The sequence below is a fragment of the Odocoileus virginianus genome, chromosome 6 (assembly GCF_023699985.2).
Source record: "Odocoileus virginianus isolate 20LAN1187 ecotype Illinois chromosome 6, Ovbor_1.2, whole genome shotgun sequence".
Lineage (NCBI taxonomy): Eukaryota > Metazoa > Chordata > Mammalia > Artiodactyla > Cervidae > Odocoileus > Odocoileus virginianus.
In genome coordinates, this window is record NC_069679.1 from 8,312,861 (window position 1) to 8,337,156 (window position 24,296).

At 39.4% G+C, this 24,296-nt stretch overlaps 1 protein-coding gene across 2 annotated transcripts in view; it reads left to right on the plus strand.

Moving 5' to 3' along the window:
• The first annotated feature begins 5,140 nt into the window (after positions 1–5,140).
• Positions 5,141–24,296, plus strand: part of PIAS1 (protein inhibitor of activated STAT 1) — a 124,684-nt gene continuing 105,528 nt past the window's right edge. The window contains exon 1 of one of the 2 annotated variants that reach the window (XM_020910014.2): positions 5,141–5,224. In XM_020910014.2, coding sequence (XP_020765673.1) covers positions 5,201–5,224 — 24 coding nt within the window. In that variant the 5' untranslated portion in view covers positions 5,141–5,200. Of the gene's footprint in view, positions 5,225–5,788; positions 6,000–24,296 lie in introns of those variants that run through there. The other variant, XM_020910015.2, reaches the window with a different exon arrangement.

A 24,296-nucleotide genomic window follows, 5' to 3' on the forward strand; every position in this document is an offset into this window, starting at 1 on the left:
TATCCATTTTTTTACCAACTGAGCTATCAGGGAAACCCATATCCATTATAAGCATCCTATATTAATGTCTACTTTGTTGCCTATCACTTTGCCTCTTGCTGAATTCCTATTTCTCTAAGACATGAAGAACCTGAGCTTCCATAAGTCCTGGCACCAGGTGAGTGCTTTTAATTTAAAGATGGTGAGTTTGAGTCCCAGTCCATGGGTTCAAGACCCAATCTGAATTTTGACTGTGCGCAAATCCCATCCAGTGTGTGCAGTTTCAGCATTTCATGGTATGGATATATCAGTTCATTTGGCCATGTACTCATTAAAGGATATTTGGATAATATCCACTTTGGTGCTCTTATACAGCTGCTATGAACATTCTGGTACAACCTCCTGTATTTCTCTGGGAAAACTGCCCAAGGACACAACTGTTGTCTGTATGTTTTTAGTTTTCAAAGGAACTGCTAACCTATTTTGCAAGCGGCTATGAGAGTCCCTTGGACTGCAAGGAGATCCAACCAGTCCATCCTAAAGGAGATAAGTCCTGGGTGTTCACTGGAAGGACTGATGCTGAAGCTGAAACTCCAATACTTTGGCCACCTCATGCGAAGAGTTGACTCATTGGAAAAGACCCTGATGCTGGGAGGGATTGGGGGCAGGAGGAGAAGGGGACGACAGAAAATGAGATGGCTGGATGGCATCACCAACTCGATGGACATGAGTTTGAGTGAACTACGGGAGTTGGTGATGGACAGGGAGGCCTGGTGTGCTGCGATTCATCATGTCGCAAAGAGTCGGACACAACTGAGCAACTGAACTGAACTGAACTGATACTGGTACAGATGGAAAATATACTTTTAAAGTTTTTTGTGGAAGAAGGGGCCTCTGAGGTTCTTTCTGATACCAAATGTGGTGGCATCTTTCCACATTAATTCTCTAGCACCAACTGGGTATCCAACAAGTCAATTTTGACACTAACTACAGGAGTAAGACCCTGATGCTGGGAAAGATTGAAGGCAGAAGGAGAAGGGGACAACAGAGGATAAGATGGTTGGATGGCATCACCAACTCAATGGACATGAGTTTGAGCAAATGGACATGAGTCTGAGCAAACTCTGGGAGATGGTGAAGGACAGGGAAGCCTGGCACGCTGCAGTCCATGGGGTCACAAAGAGCTGGACGTGACTGAGCAACTGAGCAACAACAGGAGTAAGATCAGACCCCGCAGATTAAGTGCTCCCTTCCACAAGACTGCACCTACTTCAGATGCCAGTTGCCAGTTTCATAGGCCATTCATACTTTTGACTGACCATATTGGAGGATTCCTGCAATCCCCTCCTCAGTTTTGATAATTCCATGAAATGACTCAGAACTCAGGAAAACACTTCACTTACATACACCAGTTTATTATGGCTTTTCCCGGTGGCCCAAATGGTAAAGAAAGTGAAAGTTGCTCAGTCGTGTCCCACTCTTTGTGACCCTGTGGTGGTCACAAAGAGTCACAAATTCCATGGTCATGTACAGTCCATGGAATTCTCCAGGCCAGAATACTAGAGTGGGTAGCCTTTCCCTTCTCCGGGGGATCTTCCCAACCCAGGAATCAAACGCAGGTCTCCCGCACTGTGGGGTGGATTCTTTACCAACTGAGCTATCAGGGAAGCCCTGATTACAAGAATCTGTCTGCAATGCAGGAGACTCAGGTTTGATTCCTGGGTCAGGAAGATCCCTTGGAGAAGGGAGTGGCAACCCACTCCAGTATTCTGGCCTGGTGAATCCCTTGGAGAAAGGAGCCTGGCAGGCTATAGGCCATGGGGTCACAAAGAGTTGGGCACAACTGAGCGACTAACACTCACTTTTCACCATTTCATGATAAAGAAAACAACACAGAACAGCCAGATGGAAGAGATGCATAGGGCAAGGTATGAGAGGAGGGGACACACCGCTTTCACACCTTCTTCGGGCAGCCCACCTCACCTGCCACGGCTTCCAGGTATTCACGGTCCTCCCTCTAATCAACTTTGATTTTCTAATGACCAACTCCCATCCTGAAGCCACCCAAGAGCCCCACCCTGAGTCACCTCTTTAACATAAATTCAGGTGTGATGGAAAGGGGCTTGTTATGATTAACAAAAGATAATTCTATCACTCAGGAAATAAGGATTTTAGGAGCTGTGTGTCAGGAACCAATGTGTGTGTTTCAGTGGTGTCCGACTCTTTGCGACTCTTTGCAACCCCATGGACTGTAGCCCGTCAGGCTCCTCCGTCCACGGGATTCTCCAGGCAAGAATACTGGAGTGGGTTGCCATTCCCTTCCCCAGGGGATCTTTCTGACCCAGGGATTGAACCCTGGTCTCCCACATTGGAGGCAGATTCTTTACCTTCTGAGCCACCAGGGAAGCCTTCCAGGAACTGGGGACAAAACCAAATTTTATCTGTTATTATACCACAGTACCTAGAAGGCAAAAGTCCCTAGGACCAAAAAAGTCTGTGGTCCTGTCAGTTGAGTAGCTTTCCAGCAGTCCTTTTGTGAAATTATGGCAGCCCTGGAGTAGGGTGATAGTAGTGGAGACAGTGAAATGGATGGGCTTGGGATATACTTTAGAGATAGGGTCAGCTGAACTGACTGATGGATTGGATGTGAGAGGTTAATGAAGCAGCAAAACCAAGGGTGACTTCCACATTTTTGGCTTGAATGTCTGGGTAGATGATACTGCCAGTCCACTAAGAATATTGGGAAAAGGCCAGGATTGGGGGTAAGATCAGGCCTTTTGCTATGGATCTGAGAAGACCACGAGTCATGAGGTAGAAGTATTAACTAATTATTGATTGGGGGATTTTTGCAGGAACTAACACCTGTGGCCAGTGATTTTTATTTTGACTGGTCAAAATGAATTCTGTTATATAAGTAACACTTTGTGGGCTATTACATTCAATAGTTACATCTGACACCTGTAAAGCTTCTTCAGCACTGTTTCACTTTCCATATAAGAATCAATCACTCAGGTTTTTTGTTTTTACACTGGTCTAATATTCACAGGGCCTGAATCAGAACTATATTCTGAAGAGCTGTCATCTTCTGAGACACTAGTATATATGTCACTTGGACAATCAGAAAAAGTATGCATAAAATTTACTGAAAGATTTATCTTTGCTCAAAATTTTGCAATGAATCATTTTTGAAAATGTTATGGTAACAAACTTGCATTTATAATATACACAGGTTGGAACAAAAACCTAATGGAGCAAAATGTGATTGATAACGGTGATCATAAATTGCATAACGAACCCTTGATCAATTTTAAGCTCTAACACTGTGATGTTAATTGTCTCATTTTCTATAAACATATCGATACATCTCTGGTCAATAACTTTTGGGTAACAAAAGACATATTAATATGTCTCTGATCAATATTTTAAGTAACCAGTTGGATTTCTGAATCTGGGTTTTGGTGGAGTATCTGGGCTGGACAGAAATCTGAGTGTCATCACAGATTTAGACTTAGGGGATAAGGACTGAACCCTGGAGCACTGCAACATTGAGAAAAAGAGGGAAAAAACAACAAATGATTTTGAAAAGGAGGCTCAGGGAGGGAACAGAAAATCAGGAAAATAAGATATTGAGGGGAGTTCAGGTGGAAAAGTGTTTCTAAAGAAAGGAAGCTTGTCAACTGAATCTGCTGGGCTATCAATTTAGATAAGAATAGAGAATTGGCAATTGGCTTTGGAAACCTGGAGATCATAAGTAATCTTGATACGTTATGTTGATGAGGGAAGTCCAAGCTGGATCAGAGTAGGCGGAGAAGTAAATGTGAAGTGAGAAAGTGGGAAAGAGCACTGTAGAGAGCTCTTCAAAAACCTGTGCGTTTATGCAGCAAAGAGAGCTGAGAAATTGGGCGGTTCTGGAGGAACTTTTGGAGTCAGGAAGTTTATTTTAGATGGGAGGAGTTTCAGTATGTTTATTTGGATATAGAAATAATCTAATGGGTGGGGGGAATTAATGATGCTGGAGGGCAGGGTAATTGCAGGAGGAACATGGGAGGGGGAAAAAAGTCAGTTTCCTGGTGGAGGGACTGGCTTTTATAGGCACAGGAAAACTTACAGTAACCCAAATGTTCCCACACCTATAAGAGTAGTTTTAATGCTGAGAGGACATATGATATCTTTTCCATCAGGTGTGACACAAATGTAAGCAGCAATAAGTGGAGTTTAGGAGGAGGATTTTAGTAGAGAGGGAAAGGTGTGAAATAATTCTTTCAACACTTCTTAAATGTCAATTTCATGGAGAATGCCCTTGCAGGATTAAGTGCATCTCCTTCCAACCCCCTTTTCTCTCGCTGGATCATTTCTTCATTTTTGGTACTCAACACCATTTGTAATCGTATCTTTATTGGTTCACTTGTCTGTTCCCACGTTAGAGAACTACAGGGAGACAGGGACTTTGTTGTATTATATTTAATTTCCCAAAGTATATGTGTATATATATACACATATATAGCCCTTATAAGCAGGGCAGGTACATAGTCTCTAAATAAATATTTGTGAAAACAAATAAGTTAATGAATGAACGTCCTCAACCTCTTTTAAGTACTAATTTGGGCAAGTCACTTTTGCTATCTGAGCTTTTATGTCTGAACATATATACTACAAAAAATTGTAATCTCTTCCCTGCCTACCTCACTGCTTCATGAAGAGGAAGATCTGAGCTAATAAACCTGGGAATGCTTCAAGTGATCCTTGAAATGTAACAGATTGTTATTTGCAGCCCACGTGAAGCCTTGCAGGTAGCAGGTGCTGAAAAGGACTTGCTGATTAGGGGAGAGGGGCATTACTGTTTCCTGTGGCTGCAGGTATAGAAGCTTTGCAGAAGGGTTCCACAGGCCGCGGAGGGGCGGGGCTCAGGCCAGTGGCCCTCCAGCTCCGGCCTTTCCCTGGAGGCGCCAACCGGGCAAGGATGGGGGGCGGGGAGGAAGGGGGGGAGTAACTGTCAAACCTCCTCGCTTGGCGCCATTATTTAAATAGTACGTACCCGTCTCGCAGCTCTACGTGCCCGGGGCGGGGCTGCGAGCGCCCGGAGCCGGGCGGAGGCCCGGGGCGGGCCGGGGAGGTGGAGGGGAGAGAGGGGACGGGCCGGGGCGGGGCCAGGCTGGCTAGAGGGGCGGGTCTAGCGGCGGCCCCCGGCGAGGTTCACTGCGCTTGCGCTGACAGACGCAAGATGGCGGACAGTGCGGAACTAAAGGTAAAGCGCAGCTCGAATTCACTTCTAATATTCGGCCGCGGAGACGGCGCCGCTTGTGCCGGGGGGGATGGGTCCGACCCTGGGGGGCCGCTCGGGCTTGACTCCACATGGGCCTGGAGTTGTATAGAGGATCGGCGCCCCTGGCCCCAGTTGAGGGGGCCCGGCAGCGGCGGGCCGCGGGCCCCGGGTGCCTCGGGGGCGCTGACGGGTCGTCCCCGGCGTGTTATTGTTGTGGGCGCCTCTGGCGGGGGTGGCGGGGGTAGAGATCGGGAGTCCGGAGGTGGGAGCCGCGGCTGTCTCTGGGGCTCAGCTTCCTCACCTTCCAGGCAGCCTCCCCGCCCCCCGTGAGGAGCGGGGGCAGGGGATGGGTGTTCATGTTGGGGGGATTGGGAAACCTCCCCGCCGCGGCTTCCTCTTCCTCCTTTGCAGTCCCGGGCTGCTGTCAGGCGCTCTGCTCAGACCCCCGGGAACTTGGCTCTGGCCGCCCCGCCCCTCCGTGGCTCCCTGCCGCCCCCGCCCCGGACTCGGCTCTCCCCGGTTACCCGCCTGTCAGGAGGCGCCCGGGGTGCCCGTTTGTGGGCAGCGCGATCCTGGGGCGATGGAGTGGGGATGTGGGGGAGAAGCTCCAGTAAAGTTTAGTGAACCCCAGGCTGGCGTTGAGGTTCGACTGGGGGGTAGCGGGGGAGTCTGCCTGGGCGGGACGGTACTCTTTCTCTCTGATTCCGGGCAACCGCGGGGAGAAACCCCCTCGAAGGGTGTGTATTTGGAAGCAATGGTAGGTGGTGGGAAGCAGCAACTCTCCCTTCTTTTCCATCTCTTCCTTTTGGCTTGGTGTGGAGGGTGAGAGGAGCCTTCGGGGGTCTCTGCACACACCATGATGGCGATGCTATAGCTGATGGAGGTGAATGGTTCGTGTTTATATCCCCCCGTTGCCTTTTGTTTGTAGGGACATCTTGCTGGCCATGTTGATTTAAACAAAATTGTCCCCTCATCCTACTTCAACCTCCAATTAAATAGAACGTTCCTCCGTTCCTCTCAACTGTACCAATTACTCACGCCTCGCGAAATTGGATGAAAGGGTGCCCCCTTTTCCCCGCTTTTTCTCCCACCCCAGTCTTCTTTACCTGATGATGGCTTCTTTACCGAAGCAGATACACCACTACACAAGCAGTTGGGGGAGGGGGGGTGGAACCCTTGTGATTGGATTGTGACAAATGGGGCTCCGCTTGAATAATTTTGGTTTAGTAGCAAGCAGTTTTTAACTAACGCGTATTATTTCGAGGCTCTGAACGCGATATTCCCTTCTCTGTGGCTTCCTATATGTGAACCGAGCAGTTGGTTGTATCCTGACCCAGAGAACTGACATCGCTGTCAGAGTCGAGATTGGGGTATACAGTTGTAAATCTTTGGGGAAGGCTTGTCTTTTCCTAATTAGTAAAAATTATTTAAAGAATTCTCTCTGTTATAGTGAAACGATAACTCCTAGAACAGGCAAACGCCAGGTTTGTTTCTGGAGAGTTTTTCAGTGGAAAGCTTCGCCGAGAGATCGTTTTTCCCAATAATTTTTCAGTGTTAGCATTACAAAATTTGTATATTTAGACTCTGCCTTTGAGTGTCATTCTTTTTAATTTACTTCTAATTGCAAATTAAGGGAGAGCAAATCTAGAATGGGTGGTTTCGTTTTTTCTAGTTTGAAACTATTGACTTAAATGAAAAAGCCCCAGGGATTTGAATATTTGGAGGTAATTAACTCTTAAAATAAAAAAGTATGCAACTTTAAGGTACATGTTTTCTGTAGTTGTATAATGTAGTCACTATGTCGCTGTGATCTTTGCATTCTAGTATTTATTTTGTTAGGAATCCTTCTGATTGATGGCTAAACAGTTCTGTTATGCGTGGACTACAGCGTAAAGCTGAAAAGCTTGTGCTGGCTGTGTTGTCACTCTTGATGCTGTCCAAAGAACCTGGTATGGAAAGCACATGCTGGGAGATTTCCTCCTTTGTTCTTTCTCATTTTAAGAAAGTGCCTTTGGGGATAGATCAGATCCCTGGTGTGAGTCTTGTTAGGTAAAGTTTCTCTTTACAAAAATGAGCCTGCATCAGATAAATGCTAAACACATGGGGGGAAACATTATTTTTCTAAAACTAGTCTCCTGTTTTGCTCTCTTCAGAATCTCCTTGAGTTTTTCTAAAGGAGTTTTTTCTATTATTATGTTCTGTTGTACAGTGTTTTTTTCTTCAAATTGTAATAACTGTTCTTGACATACTGGTCTGTCATTGTGTGTACCAAGTACCTTGAGGAGCTGTGATAAATTGCTTAGTTGGTGATAGCTGTGTTAAACATTTTGTTTATATTTGATTGTGGTTACATTTGCTGCTTTTTTTTTTTTTTTTAAGGGGTGGAGATGATCTTAGGAACGCCTACCATAGTTATTTGAGAATGTGTATATATAATTTTCTCTGCAGTAAACTTTGGAAGATACTTTTGGAAATTATATTTTCTAAGTGATTTTGTGTGTGTGTGTGGTTTTTGGAGGTAGATAGCATTTATTCCTAATAAGGAATGAAAAGTCAGAGTAAGAATTAAGAAAAACTCAGATTTTTTTTTTTTTTAAATGTTAGGTGACAACACAGTATTCCAATGGATTTCCAACTATGAGGCTTAGAGTAAATACAGTGATTTGTTACTTTAATTATGAATACAATCCATAGCAAAACAGAAATATGGGTTGTAAATTTTTTTCCTCATGACCCATTTTAGTGAGTCCCTTTAAATCTATAACAAATCTGCAGAATCAGAAGGGGAAAATGGATAGATCTGTATCTGCTGCAAATGCAAGCTGCAACACTTAGAGATACTGCCAATAAAAATTAGATTGTGAGTCATACATATCAGAAAAGTCTCTGTACTCATTTGTTTATGGAAGGTTTAATTTTTCATTAGGGGAATACCCATAAATGACATTTGTAAGAATGTAGAGAGTGAGCATTTTATTATCTTTAGGAGCTTAAAAGCAGGAGGGTGTGATGACCAGATGATCTTGGAAGTTAATCTGACAGCTTCATGTAGCTTCTCTTAAAGCTCTTTAAAAAAAAATTACAAATATTTTTTGCATTAAAAGTCAGATTGGATTGTATTGCCATCTTACCTCAGGAGGAACAGTGGAAAGGAAGAAATTGATTATCATTTAGTGAAGTAAATAATGGAATTCAAGGGGAAGAGAAATCATACTTTAAAAAACATATCTTTAAAAGTAGTATCTATACGAGCCTGTCAGAAAATTATGTTGTTGTATCTTGCCTCTCTGTTTTCAAGAACTAGCCATTTAATTTTGGTCTTTGTGGTGTAATTTGTCTGTTTTTATTTTAGATGGAAGCAAGTAAATCTGACAATTTATTCATGAGTTTGATTTGAATCTCCATAACTTGCCTTGCTGAAGTGCCACATTTAGATGGCTTTTGTTTTAAATCACCATTTTTATGAACAGCATTTAAAAACAATTTGTAAGACACTCTGGTTTTTAAGTATTTCATATAATAGTTTTGAAATATCTCCTATTCCTCTGCTGTTTTCTCCTGGGTGATCGTATTGTCTTTCTCTTCAAAGAGTCTCTTGTAATCCCTGTTGATTGCAGTAGTGCTTAGTGGTGAGTCCGTAGCTGATTAACCTTGGGTTTCTTCTGCTGAACTCCATCAACGTGCTCCTCCAGGGTTCTTGCAAAGGCTTTGGAGTTCAGGGTAATTTGTACCCTTTCTTGCTCATAACTAGGGATAAGAAAAGAAAATGGCTTAGAGTTGTAATAGGAATGGGAAGAATTGTCTAAGTTTCTGAAAAACTGCAGTGTTTGTAATGAGATGTAGTCTTAAAAAACAAAACCGCTGGTCATTAACTGCACATCTAGAGGCACCCAGATATGAACCAGGGACCAACCACTGGTCATTACGTCATAGAAATGGTTGTAGTGTATTCTGCTCTGGCAGAATTGGATTTGTTTTGTTTTTTAATATGTGTATTTGAATAATACCTTATATGGTACTTGGCAGTTGATAATGTATCACATTATCACATTTGATTTTTCCATCAGTTCTTTGAGATAGGAAAGGCAGGTAGTATCTCCCTTTTATTGATAAAGTATGCCAAGAAAGGGTAAATGACTAGTCCAAGGTCATACAAATGAAAGTGGCAGGGATTTGAGCCTAGGACTTGTGATTTCAAAACTCTGTGCTGTAGGCTGCCTTCAAGGTGCCATGTCAGTCCTGGAACCCTTGAGGGTGCCTCGCTCACAAAGAATTCTAGTTATGTTGTTGCTAATACTTTCCCTCTTGCTCTCTGCCAAGGTATTTTTGGATATTCCTTGGGCTTTTTGCAGGGAAGAGTTTGGAGTTTCTTAGTTGGAATCATAGGCATTAATTCTTGCAAACATCATTTTACTTGAGAAAACTTCAGAGAATACTGAAAAGTAAGCACAAAAATAAACAGCACCTGTAATCTCAGTACTTAGAAATATCATGGATAGCATCTGGGTATCCATTTAGACTTTCTCTCTTAGAGCAAATGCATATGTATATTCAACACAAAAGAGAGATCATACTCTTTATTTGTAATCTGCTGTTTTCATGACTGTCTTTCCAGGGTAGTCAGTATAGGTCTTTATGATCCTTTGAAAGGTAACATTGTCTTTTATTCAGCTGATACCTTATCATTGGACTTATCTGGTGGCTCAGAAGGTAAAGAATCTGCCTGCAATGAAGGAGACCTGGGTTTGATCCCTGAGTCAGAAGATCCCCTGGAGAAGGAAATGGCAACCCACTCCAGTATTCTTGCCTGGATAATTCCATAGACGGCTACAGTCCACGGGGTTGCAGAGTCGGACACGACTCATTGACTAACACACACACACACATCCTATCATTGGACAATTGGGTTACTTCCACTTTTTGCTTTTTTAAGCAATGACTTGACAAACAGCCTGATACAAAAGTTTGCCAATGTTTTATTCTAACTAAATGTGTGTATTCTACAGACCATCTTTTGTGCTTCAGGAACAGTACAAATAGTGTTTTGATTAGGTGAAGTGTTCAGTGAAAAGTAATTTTTGATTTGTTCATTGTCTATACCTTTCTTATTTCTGTTCCTATAAATCTGTCAGATAAGGTTATAAAATGATGAATGATCAGATATTTTAAAATGATGAGATCATTATAAAATGATGAGAGATAGATTTTTATAAGTCAACATTATATAAATGTTCTAAATCAGAACATTTGATAAAGTATGAAATAGATTATGAAAATAGAAATAGATTTGAGAATATTTGCTTTAGCCGTACTTTTAATCTCAAAGCAAAGCGTTGCCATAGTATAAAATTGGTGGCTGACATTGTTTCGGGGAGGCTGTTAGAGTCAGGAGGTTCCTTCGGCAGTGAAAACATTTATTCTGTCTTAAAGAACCTGTGGGTTAAATCAGTTAATAAAACCATATGTGAATTGAATTAAAAATATTACTTGTGCAACATCTGAAAAGTACTACACTGTGGAAGGAGCAGCTAATGAAATTAAAGATATGAAATTGATCAAACTCTAAATTTTGACAAATTTGGTCCTCACCTAAAGCTTCAGCATTTATGTAACAAATTGTATCACTGGGAAGTTTTGGAGATAGGTGATAGAGAAATTTAAAAATACTAAGTTTTCCTTTACTACAATTTAAGAAATAGTGCTGATTATTATGCATTTTTTGCTACTCTTACTGCAAAGTGTTTGTGACTTTGTGACTACTACTTCCTCTTCCATGTTAAAAATTGTGGAATTCCTATTGGTTTTGATTCCATCTACTCTTTGTTTCATGGTAGCACATGAAACAAACTCCCTAAGTCTCCCCTCCCCTCAGAATTTTCTGGTAAAACTTCATTCTTAGTCATGAACTTCTGAAATTCATCAAAATGGAGAAATCTTTATTTCCTTTTCTGCTTCACCTTAGATCAAGAAACAAAGCAAACATAAATCCTTTGAACATTTAGCTGGTAACTTTGAAATATCAATAACTTTCGTAGGACTGTTGTATATGTTCCTGTTTTCAAAAACTTCATCTCTTTCTTACCTTTCCTGCTATTCTTCTCTTCTTTTAATTTCCCCCTTTAATTGCCCAAAGGTCAGTTTTCCCCAAACACTCCTTTCATCCTGTCACTCTACTGGCTTTTCATTGAAAACAGGATCAAGTTTTAGCTCTCAGTTTAGTATTCAAGATTTTCTAGTCTGACCCCAGTACATTTCGTGTGTATGTTTTGCCTCCTCCACTGTATAGCAGAAGTGTTTTACTTAAAGCCAGAGCTAAGTAGTTTGCTTTTTGTTGTTTGACCTCTTTGCTTTTTTGTTGTTGACTAGTGTTCTGCCTTGTATACCACTCCATTTTCCCTCCTCCCTACCCTGTGGACACAGTAGGTGCCTAAGGTATATTTGTCAAATTGCATTCAAGATTTGTTTCTGTTAGTGAGGGCAGATGCATGTATTTATATAACAGTCTTTTAAGTTGTCAGTGTTCTGAGATAGGGTCATATTGTCATACTTTTTTTCATGGCTGCTTCGTAGATGAATAACATTAAATCCAGAATAATTTATGAAGACTGTTTTCAGTTCAGTTCAGTCACTCAGTTGTGTTTGACTCTTTGCGACCCCATGCACTGCAGCACACCAGGCCTCCCTGTCCATCACCAATTCCTGGAGCCTAGTCAAACTCTTGTCCATCGCGTTGGTGATGTCATCCAACCATCTCATCTTCTCATCTCGTCCCCTTCTCTCCCGCCTTCAATCTTTCCCAACATCAGAGTCTTTTTCCAGTGCATCAAGGTGGCCAAAGTATTGGAGTTTCAGTTTCAGCATCAGTCCTTCCAATGAATATTCAGGATTGATCTCCTTTAGGATGGACTGGTTGGATCTCCTTGCAGTCCAAGGGACTCTCAAGAGTCTTCTCCAACACCACAGTTCAAAAGCATCAATTCTTCGGCGCTCAGCTTTCTTTGTAGTCCAACTCTCACATCCATACATAACTACTGGAAAAACCATAGCTTTGACTAGATGGACCTTTGTTGGTAAAGTAGTGTCTCTGCTTTTTAATATGCTGTCTTGGAAGACTGTTTTAGGTTTACCTTTCACATTTCTTTAAGTTATATAGATAATAAATGAATACATTTCTCATTGTAGTGATACAGCAGTAAGTAGTCTAAAATTTTAAGTCTTCATTTTCACCCCACCCACCCTTTGCCCCTTGCAACCACTTTGGTATCCTATTTTTTGAGGCAGAAAGAACATAAGCTTTATTGAGGTATAATTCACATACCATGCTTTTCATCTGTTTACATGCACAATTAAATGGTACTTTAATATTAATATATTCACAAAGTTGTGTAACTATTACTGCAACCAATTTCAGGATATTTTTCCCTTTCCCCTCCAAGAAATCTTGCATTCTTTAGCTATCACCCCTATTGCCCACAACTCATTCACCCTCAGGCAACTGCTTATCTGCTTTCTGTCCCTATAAATTTGCTTGTATTGAACACGTCATATAAATGGAATCACATATAGCCTTTTGTGTATTCATTTTTCTGTGTATGGACATTTAATTGTGTCTGTATAGCATTTGTAATTTATTGTATATGTCTAGATTTGAAACAAATTAGGGATATAGAACTCAGTATTTATTAAATGAATGTACATACATTGCTATACATAATCTTATTATACATGGTATCCTTTGACTTGCTTTTTTCACTTAACAGTATACTGTGTTGAAGCTCTTTCCATTGCATGTTCCAAAGTGAGAATGTTTCTCTCTTTTTTACAATGCAGATATTTCATATGTACATTTGTAGAGGTTTAGCTTGTGGATTTATCAGTGTATATGTCTAAAAATTCTTGTCTTGATGGTTTTGCTAAATTTTTTAATAGTTGACAATGTTTAATGTAACTCCAGTAAAGTTATATTTGAGGTTCCCTTAAAAATAGGAATGAAAACTGTAACAGGTAAGGGTTGTTTGGCTTGAAGAGAAATGGAATGTAGACTCTTGATGGCGTGCTAGCAGTACATAGCCAAAGCAATTCATTTTGTATTTGGGTTTTTGAATGTGAACAAGCCTGTTTTTAGCTTCATGGCATACTGCTTAAAATAGAATTTAAACATGCTGTCTTATGCTTTATGGTGAATTTTAAGACTTTTCCTTGTAGCCATGTAAGTGTAATCTCAAAAATAAGATCTGAAAGATTTTAGGGTAAATATTTTTCTCATATATTAAAATTATCAGTCTGGTCTGTGGGCTTCTGTGAGTTACCCCAAAAAGGGAATGTAGAGGCACCTAGCTCAGAGTCTAACATGGTAGGTATTTGGTAATTATTTGTTATTTATTTAGAAAGTATCTATCATATTCTGTTTGAGTTATGACTGTGAATGAAGTGTTAGATATCAGTTGGTTTGAGAATGTTGTCATGTAACTGCTGCTATTAAGTCGCTTCAGTCGTGTTGGACTCTTTGCAACTCTATGGCTCGTAGCCTGCCAGGCTCCTCTGTCCATAGAATTCTCCAGGCAAGAATACTGGAGTGGATTGTCATGCCTTCCTCCAGGGGATCTTCCCGACCCAGGGATTGAACTTTTGTCTCTTATGTCTCCTGCATTGGCAGGCAGGTTCTTTACCACTAGCACCACCTGGGAAGCCCATTACCATGTAAACGTGTATTTAAGCACTTACGGAGGGATATGTACCAAAAATATTTGTTTCTTAATCACCCAAGTAATGCATCAGCTATTACAGTGGTTCACAAAGTCTGTTTCCCACACCTCTGGTAGGTCTCCAGACTTTTTGGGGATCCTGCAGGTCAAAACTTTGCTCAATAAAAGTAAGGCATTATTTGCTATATTGAAAGTGGTAGTCATTCTGTCATGTCTGACTCTTTGTGACCCCATGGATTGTAGCCTGCTAGGCTCCTCTGTCCATGGGGATTCTCCAGGTAAGAATACTGGAGTGGGTAGTCACTCCCTTCTCCCGGGGATCTTCTCGACCCAGGGATTGAACCCAGGTCTCCTACATTGCAGGCAGATTCTTTACCATCTGAGACATCAGGGAAGCCCATTAGCTATGTTGGCATTTGCATAATCAGTGGTGGGTAAAATTGCATGAATTAAGGCAGTATTAAACGTTACTAGTTTGGGATATCATTGTGTACTTCAATTAAGATGATGAAGCAGTAAAACTTAATTTTATTATGTCTCAGTCCTTGAGCACATTTTAAAGTATATTTTGTGTGATGAAAGTCCTGTAAACCACTTTTACTAAACACCAAACCTGATGGTTAATTCACGAAAAAGAACTTGTACAGTTGTTTGAGTTGCATGCTGAACTAGCTGCCTTTTAAATGGGATATCATTTTTATTTTAAAGAATGGCTGACAAAGTACGAACACTTGGGTATTTGGCAGACATTTTCTCAAAACTAAATCAAGTGAGTTTGCACCACACTGACAGTATTTGTTGCTAATGATAAAATTCTAGCTCTCAAGTGAAAATAGAATTTTTGAAGACTTGTGTTTACCACTTTGAGCTTGATAGTTTCCCAATACTTGACTTTTTTTGGTATAAGATCAGTGGTGCTATTAATGAATGTCATATAGCGAAGTTGTATAGTGAAAGGGTCAAAATCAACATTGGCAGGACTACATAACTCTCAACTGTTATTTTCTAAATAATCAATGCATGGTATTACAAAATGGTAAAATGATCCATTGGAAATGTAACATAGATCAATGGATTTCAGTACATAAGAGTAGGAAGTATTCATTGATTCACATTCCATATTGGAGCAGCCTTTAAGAAACTGCCACTTGTTGAGTTTTGGTGAAGGATGAAAGAATATCCGTATCTGGAAAAAAAAAAAAGTGGAAGTCACTTTGTTGTATCCCACTCTTTGCAACCCCATGGACTGTAGCCTACCAGGTTTCTCTGTCCATGGACTTTCAATCACGAATACTGGAGTGGGTTGTCATTTCCTGCACCAGAGGATCTTCTGAACCCAGGAATCGAACCCAGGTCTCCTGCATTGCAGGCGGATTCTTTAATGTTTCAGCTACCAGGGAATCCCCAGTTACCTGGGAGAACTATTGAAATATTGCATCTTTTCTCACTACGTACCTGCATGAGGCTGAATTTTCTTCATGTACTTCGGAACAACCTAATGCAGATTGAATGTGAAAGTGGATATGAAAATAAATCTGTCTTTATTAAACCATACATTAAAGAGCTTTGCAAAAATGTCAAATAATGACTATTTTTGCTTTTTTTGTTTTTGAATAGTTTGTTTAATTTAATATTTTTATTTAACAAGCAATGTATTATATTTTAAATGACAGTCTTTCAAAATTTTGTTTTAATTTCTGTTTTTCTTTAAAAGTTTTAAGTTATGGTAATATATGCATAACTTGAAATTCTTGTCCACTTTTAAGTGTATACAGTTTAATGCTATTAAATATATTTACATTGTTATGCAACCAATATCCAGAACATTATATAAAACTAAAATTATATCCATTAGACAACAATTCCAGTTTTAACTTCTAATACAGTAAACGTGAATAGATTTAATCAGCAGAGTTTTTTGGAGGGAGGGAGCCTCTATTTTCAAGACTATAAAAAAACCCAGGTCAAAACTTTGAGACCCTGAACACTCTTCTTACGTAAGATGCACAGTGTAGCTTAAAATGGGAATATCCTTCTCATCATCTTATCCATGGTGTTTTTTATAATTTAAAAGAAAAAAGTTTTGCCTATAGATAATAGTGATCCATTTTCAAGGCAAGTTTGCTAAGCAGAGCTGTTTAATTGTATCCTGTGTCTCTATAGTAAGAATGCTAAGCAGTAATGGTTTGCATTGCATTGATTGGCATCATCGACTCAATGGACATGAGTTTGAGTAGGCTCCGGGAGTTGGTGATGAACAGGGAAGGCTGGCGTGCTGCAGTCCATGGCGTGGCAAAGAGTCGGACACTACTGAGTGACTGAACTGAACTGAATAAATGTGCTCCAGTATTTTCAGTCAGTAATGGTGTGAGAATTGTGTGATTTTTTTATTTTTTCAAGGTTATGTCTCAACCCTTAATCGCCATTTTTTTTTCTATAGTAGGGGATGGAAATAGCTCGAATAAATGAAAAATCCATACAGGTGTCCTCTAGCCTAATTTTAGCTGATAGTTTCCTCTTTAGCAGATCTTATTAGCTCTTGCATGCATACGTGCTCAGTTGTGTCTGACTCTGCAACCTCATGAATTGTAGCCCGCCAGGCTCCTCTGTGTCCATGGGATTTCCCAGGCGAGAATACTGGAGTGGGTTGCCATTTCCTACTCCAGGGGATCTTCTCAACTCAGGAATGGCACCCTTGACACTTTTGCATTTTTACCCTTGTACAACCTGGGAAGCCCCATTATCAGCTCTTAGCACACATATATATAAAAGATGGTTGATTTGCATTTGACGTATTTTGTTTTCTCCCTTTCTCTGTTGTATTAAAGTGGGACCTAGAGATTACAGGATTGAATGCTTTTTACTTTCTACTACTCTTTAAAGTTGTTTGAAAAACTTCAGCCTCTGTGTCTCAAGCATCTTTCTGCAGGATGTCAAGCTAAGATTGGAAAAGGAGGATTTTTGTAAATTATCTGCTTAAGACAGGCAGTAAAGCCATGCATAATTGATCTCTACCTTTTACTTAACTTTGAATCTCTGCATTACTGATATAGTTAAGAAAGTTAATTGTTTATCCTCAACTTTCACATATGAATGATTCTGATTAATAAAAATAGCTTTTTATTTTGAAAAATTTATATATATAGGCTTTTAGATTCCTGTGTCTCCTTTGTCCTGCTGTCTGCCCCTGCCCACAACCCTTCCTGCCCCATGGTTTTTAAAACGTATTGTTATGTTTTTTTTTTCTGCCAAACTAAGTTAAACTAGTCAAAATCTTTAGGAGCAGGAGAAATTTAAATAAGTGAACGTTGAAATTAATGATTTTACTCAGTTTCTGTTAAATCTTTGACAAATCTTAGCTTTTCAGAAAATTAAAGACTTGTTTTATCTGTTGATTGAAACTCCAGTTTGAAGTATGATATAATTCTAAATAGACATTTTCTCTTCTTTACTTTCGTAAACTAAAGATGATTTCTGTATTGTATGGAGTAAAGAGTGACGTTTTAGTTCTTGAACTTTTGCAAGTGGCCTGTCTGGAAGTTTTAGGATCTTTATGATGTGTGCTCAGACTTCATGACATGGAAACTGCATGTGGATGTTTTCTCATTCATTGTGCTGCAGTCCTCGGTGGAGCAGTCCGGAGGCGCTTTTATTTCTGAGAGATTTTCTTGTATTAGCCCTTAAGTCATTTTCTTCTTTTCCTCTTCTGTGTTTTGTCAGGGGAATGGACCTATGCATTTTCTTTCTTTTTTTTTTTTTTAAGCAATAATTACTGTTCCTTGAGCTTGTAAATTAATTTTTTTTTCTTCTTTTATTCTTTTTGCTTCCTTTTTGTTGTTGTTCAGTCACTCAGTCACGTCCAGCTCTTTGCCACTCCATGGACGGCAACATACCAGGCTTCCCTGTCCTTCACCATCTCCTGGAGCTTACTCAAACTCACGTCCATTGAGTCGGTGATGCCATCCAACCATCTTGTCCTCTGTCATCCCCTTCTCCTCCTGCCTTCAATCTTTGCTAACATCAGGATCTTTTCTAAGGAGTTGGCTCTTTGCATCAGGTGGCCTAAGTGTTGGATCTTTAGCTTCAGCGTCAGTTCTTCCAGTGCTTCCTTTTAGGGAGGGAATATGATAGATATTTATGTATGGTCATTTTGTATTTAACTGGAAAACACTGTAAACTTGCTGCAAAGCTTATGATACAAAATATTTGACCATTCTTAAATATTTGCTACTGTTCAATTAGGATTTATATTGAGTGTTAATAGGAATTGTGTTCTTTTCTGAGAAAGCTAGGTTGCTTTAGAAAAATAAATATATATGTAGAGTAATATGTATAACTTTGTAGAGCAATGTGTAACTTATAGATGACTAATAAACACCAAACTTAACAGAGTAGTCCAAAACTTTGAGGCTTTTTTTTGTGCAGCCACATCCTGTTTCCTCCCCACTTCCTTCATGCAGCTTTATTAATATGTTTTACTTTAAAAATCAAAACTAGTAGTGAAATAATAGTTTTTTGTATTATTTATTTGTAAGGTTGTTTTTAAGCCATTGCTTCTAATTAAACTATTAATTATATCACCATTTTATAAATTTCTAAATGTGACATAGCGTTTTTTTGAAGAGGAGGATTCCACAAGTGGAGAGTAAAGTTTTGGAGACCTCATTTTGAAAATATATGTGTGGCAGATATTCATGCCCATGTGGCAGATATTCATGCCCATGGAATCTATTAATTATGCTCAGTGATGTTTGGGGAAGAGAAGGGGTCTTTGGTTAATGACCACAGTGATCCACACTTGGTTAAGTCTTCAGAAGTGCTTAGATTTATATGTTTGTGGTATAGTTAATGAAGACATTAAATCAGTTATAGGAGAAGTCTAGCTTTTTAGTGGAAGCGTAAACTATTAAAGGATAAACCATTAAAGGGTTTCCTGGGTGGCACTAGTGGTAGAGAACCTGCCTACCAATGCAGGAGATGTAAGAGACCTGGGTTTGATCCCTGGGTCAGGAAAATCCCCTGGAGGAGGTCATGGCAACCCACCCCAGTATTCTTGCCTGGAGAATCCCTTGGACAGAGGAGCCTCGTGGGCTGTAGTCCATAGGGTCATAAAGAGTCGGACATGACTGAAGTGACTTAGCACGCACACATGCAAACCATAAAAAGTTATGTTTGATTTTTGTCCATTGTTTTGTTTGATACATTTTTAAAAGTCTTATGTAAAGTAAAATTAATTATGCCTTTTCTGGGCTATGGATATTCTGTGTTAAATCTTGAAAACAAATAAGCACTCTTTCCTCCCCCTTCCTTTTGCCTATTTCAAGTTTGGCTTTTCATGTCACAGTTGCTTACAGCAAGTTTCTTATTTATTCCATCAATAAAAATGAAGGCTGCTTTATGTGCCAGATACTTAGGTTAGATGGTCAATAATAGGTTGGGAATGAAAAAGATTCTTTGCCCTCATGAAACTTATATTCTATTATCCTGGTTACATGGTTGTATGTGGTTTTCATATATGAAAGATAATTTGGTTCTCCTGCACTTTTATGAAGGAGAAGGCAATAGCACCCCACTCCAGTACTCTTGCCTGGAAAATCCCATGGACGGGGGAGCCTGGTGGGCTGCCGTCTACGGGGTCACAGAGTTGGACATGACTGAAGCGACTTAGCAGCAGCAGCAGCAGCACTTTTATGAATCTAAATTTTTATAATTAGCAAAAAATGCTGTTTAATTTTGCAAGTTTTTAAAAAAGTATATATCAAATATACCAAATAACATTGTTAGAGGAAGTCATTGGTTTTATGTATGCTTCCTGAATGGGCTTCCCTGGCAGCTCAGACGGTAAAGAATCTGCCTGCAGTGCAGGAGAATGAGGTTCAGTCCCTGGATTGGGAAGATCCCCTGGAGAAGGGAATGGCTATCCACTCCAGTATTCTTGCTTGGAGAATTCCATGGACAGAGGAGCTTGGTGGGCTGTAGTCCAAGGGTCCAAAAGAGTCAGACATGACTGAGTGACTGATACTAGTGCTATGCTTCCTAAAGGTAGTATTGGGGGAAAGGAGATGTGAGAGGAGCAAGGGAAAGATATGAAATAGTTATCTTTCTGTGGGAGGTTTGCTGGTTACTGGAAAATTTAGTAGGATGCCTATACCCATTGAGATGGATGATTATGAGTGTATTGTAACATCTCTTTGCTTGTGTGAATGCATTCTTCTGTCTGCCTGAGTTGTAAAGTTAGAACAAGTTGTGTGTGCCAGGCATAGAGTGGGAAAGGGGATTTTGCACAGGAATGTTTAATTCTATACCATTCCCCCCCGCCCCCTGCTCCAAGAAAAAGGAATCTAAGCTGAAGGGATAGAGTGATAAACAGCACTTAACTGGAGGTCATGATAAAGTTGAGTTGTTGGAGTGAAGGTGCTTAAGCACGTAAGAACAGATGGTAGTTGGAGAGTGGAGTATTTGAATTGGTGATTTTTGAAGGTGGTACAGGTTTTGGTGCAGAGATCTAAGGTGAGGCCACGGAAGTGTGTGTGTGAGGTTGGAGAATAATGAGGAAGAGTCAGATACAGCCCAGGGTATTGGTTTGGAGCCAGTGAATGACAAGAGATATTATTTTAGAGCTGCATTTAGTTACTTTTTTTTTTTGCTTTTAAAAAATGTTATTGAAGTGTAGTTCATTTATAAATTTCTGCTGTACAGCAAAGTGATTCAGTTATACACACATATATGTGTATATATGTATATTCTTTTTCATATTCTTTTCCACTGTGGTTTATTTATTACATTTGTGGCTATTGAGCATTTGAGATGTGGCTGTGAGAAAAGATACACTGGATTTTGAAGACAGCATGAAAATGAAGGAATATATCTCAGTTGTTTTGTATTGATTACATGTTTGAATGATACTACTTTGGATATATACTGCGTTAAGCAAAATATACTGTGAATTTTACCTTTTTCTCTTTACTTTTTAGAGAGTGATTAGTGGAAAATTTAAAATTCCATGTCTGGCTAACCATTGCTGCTTACATTGTATTTCTTTTGGGCATTGATTTCTAGAAATAGTATCACCAATAACTAACCTGTGGAGCAGGAGGAAAGGCTGGGTCAATTGTACCCAGTATAAGACTTCTTTAGGAGAGGGCATGGGTGTTACTCTTAGACTTACTTTTGTTGAATTCCTGGTACTTTCTCTTCTGCTGTTTGTGCTTGCAGTTCCCTCTGTTCAGCCTTTTCACACCTACCTCTGCACCCCTATCCCATAGCTAACCTCAGGGGGTTATGCCTTTCTTGTGGAGGAGAGAAATGTCTAGAACAACTGTAATAGAAGGCTATAAAAGAATAACTATGTAAATAGTTAACAATATATTCATGAGAGGAAGACTAGTCACTTCTGGCCAAGCTTATTTTAAACTGGTTCTCAAAAGAGGAGACTTCTCGAAAGTTTTTGATTACAGGGAGGTTGTTTCAAGCAGAGGGAATGGCATGAAAAAAGGTAATGAGAGACATGGAGGTATGTTTATGAAACACCCAGTAGATCCATGTCTGGATATCTGTATAAGAGAGGAATGCAAATTGTGGAAAGCTGGAGCCAAATGATTATCAGGACTTTTCACGTTGAAATTATGAGTCTGAAACTGTACTAAGTTCTGTAAAGGAAAAGAACAAAGTTCTATAAGCACATGTAACAGGGAGACCTGACCTAGTTTGGGTGCTCAAGGAAGGCTTCCCTGTGTGTATTTCTGAGCCATCTGAGCTACATCCTTCACTTCCAGTTCTTGTCAAATGTTGTAAATGTTGTGTCTTCCTTTCCTTCCCTGCTATCACCCTCATTATTTCAGACTCTCATAGTTTCATGCTGATATTAACAACCCCTAAATTAATCTTGTATCTTAATTTCCCTTTTCAGTTTTAGTTAGATGACCTTTTTTTTTTTTTTATATGTCAGTCTCTTAGCCCTACATTTCTGCAGCTGGAGAAGTTTCCATAACTCCCCCATTTTTGTAGGATTAAGAACAAAATTCTTTACCTGTCTAAATTAAGTAAGTTACTATTTAAATAGCAATAACATGCTGAGTAGGCACTGAGCAGAATTATATAATGTCCTTATTTGTGAGAGAGAATACATATAATTTCTAATAGGCTTACACTCCCAATATGGTTTATAATAGTTGAGACGCCAGAATATTGTTACTCATATTCATTGGCAGTGAACAAAACACAGTTTGTATAGAGTGAGCTTATGTTTTGGTAGAAAGTAGACAAGTAAATAGGGCTTCTCTTCATTTTGGCATGAGAACTGTATTGGGTTAAATTGTAGGTAACATAAGGTAAATTTACTAACATTGAGGATAGCCTGTGGAAAGTATCCCAAAGTTGATGATTTCTAAGGTGTGACCTGAATGAGGTGAAATTAATTAGAAAAAGATTAGGATGGGAGAGGGGAGAAGAGTTATTGAAAAACAGCATATTTATGAAAGTCCTGGAAGACGGAAGGCTGGTTAACAGGGCTGTTAGTGGCAGTGTCCAAGACTGGATCATGAAGGATCTCTTATGCCATGCTGAGAAATTTGGCCTTTATCCTTAGTGTAATGGCTAATCATGAAAGATTTAAGCTCAAGAGTGACATGATCATCTTTCTATTTTAGAAAGACCTCTAGTGTGAAGAATGACTTTAAAGGATAATATTGGAGACGGGGAGAACAGTTGAATTTCTTACAGACATCTAGGAAAGGGATCATGGTAGTCCGAATTAAAGTGGTAATAGACATTTAAAGTGGTAGGATTGATGTGACTTGGAAAATAGATGTGAGTGAGGGAGAAGGTGGCATATAAGTTTTCTGGCTTGGATAACTGGTTAAGTGGTTTGAGAGAAGTTTGATTTGTTAGGCTTAGATGTGTTGAGCTGACTGCTTCTGGGACATAGAAGTGTTTAACGTTGTAATTCAGAAGACAAAGGCTAGGCTAGAAATGAAGATTTGAGGATTGTTAATCTCAAAATGTTATGAGATGGTTGAGGTCATCTAGGAAGATTGGAGTGAGTGAAAACAAAGTCAAGAGTTCTAAGGAACTCTCACAATTGAGGACTGAAATAATTTTCTAAAATACCTTTTAAAACATAAAACATCTTGTGTGGATGTGCTGTGATGTCTCTAAGAGTTCTCCTTTCCTTACAATTATATGATAGACACTTTTTAAAAAGTATGCAATTACAGACATCTTTCGCTGTCTACATCTGGTTTGTGAGTTCATTTAGCGAGAATTCAGTAGTCCAGAGTATTTTGAAAATATATATGATTGCTAGTGGAGAATTTTTTCAGAAGTTTGAGAAAAAGATATCAAGATTAATCATCATCTATATAACATTTTAACTGCATGTAATAACATCCTTGTTAATTTGGCATTTGGCAAAGGTAGTTCACATGCTTTAAAATAGGTGTTTAGTTTTAGAGTATTAATTCTAGGGTGACCATATAATTTACCATCCAAAGTGGGACACTTTTAAGAGTAGAAGGGACTACTTTTATTAATGTTGCTATAACAACAGGTGTACAGTGGAAAACTTGAAGATCTTGTTGGTTTTTCTAAAATTCTTTTTTTGTGAAGTGCTAGGAAATGAGATGACAGTGATTGAACAATAGTAATAATGAAGAGTTTAGTGGCCAGGTAACCGCAAAATGTTGGATACAAAGTTAACATACTTCTTTCTGCAGGACTTCTTAGGACCTTTAATGTGTGAATATTATTTGAGAAAGTAGGGCATGGTGGGGAATTAGAGAATCTTGAATTTCCTTGATTGGTTTTGCCACACCACCATATTACTTTGAATATCTATTAACCCTATGAACCTGGTTTGGAAAATGGTGACTTGGAGTATCCTGTCATTTAAATTAAATCTTTTTAATGTGAAACCCAATCAGATTGTTTCCAGTTTTAAGTTTTATTTAGGATTTTTATTTTTTCATGTTTGGGCAGCTAGCTGTATTACAGTGAGTAAAATTTGAAGTTTAAAAGAAATAACCTCATAAAATTGTCATTGTATGTAGATAACATACTATATATAGAAACCCCAAAAGACTCCACATAGAAACACTAGAACTGATAAATGAATTCAACAAGGTAGCAGGATACAAAATGCACATACAGAAATCAGTTGCATTTCTTTAACAATGAAATATCAAAAAAAGACTGTAAAAAAAAACTTTAAAATTTTATTAAAATTTTTTTATTCTATTTCAGAGTATGGTTCATTAACAATGTTGTATTAATTTCAGATGTACAGCAAAGTGATTCACATACACATGTATACACATGCATTTTTCTTTTTTAAATTCTTTCCCTATAAGTTA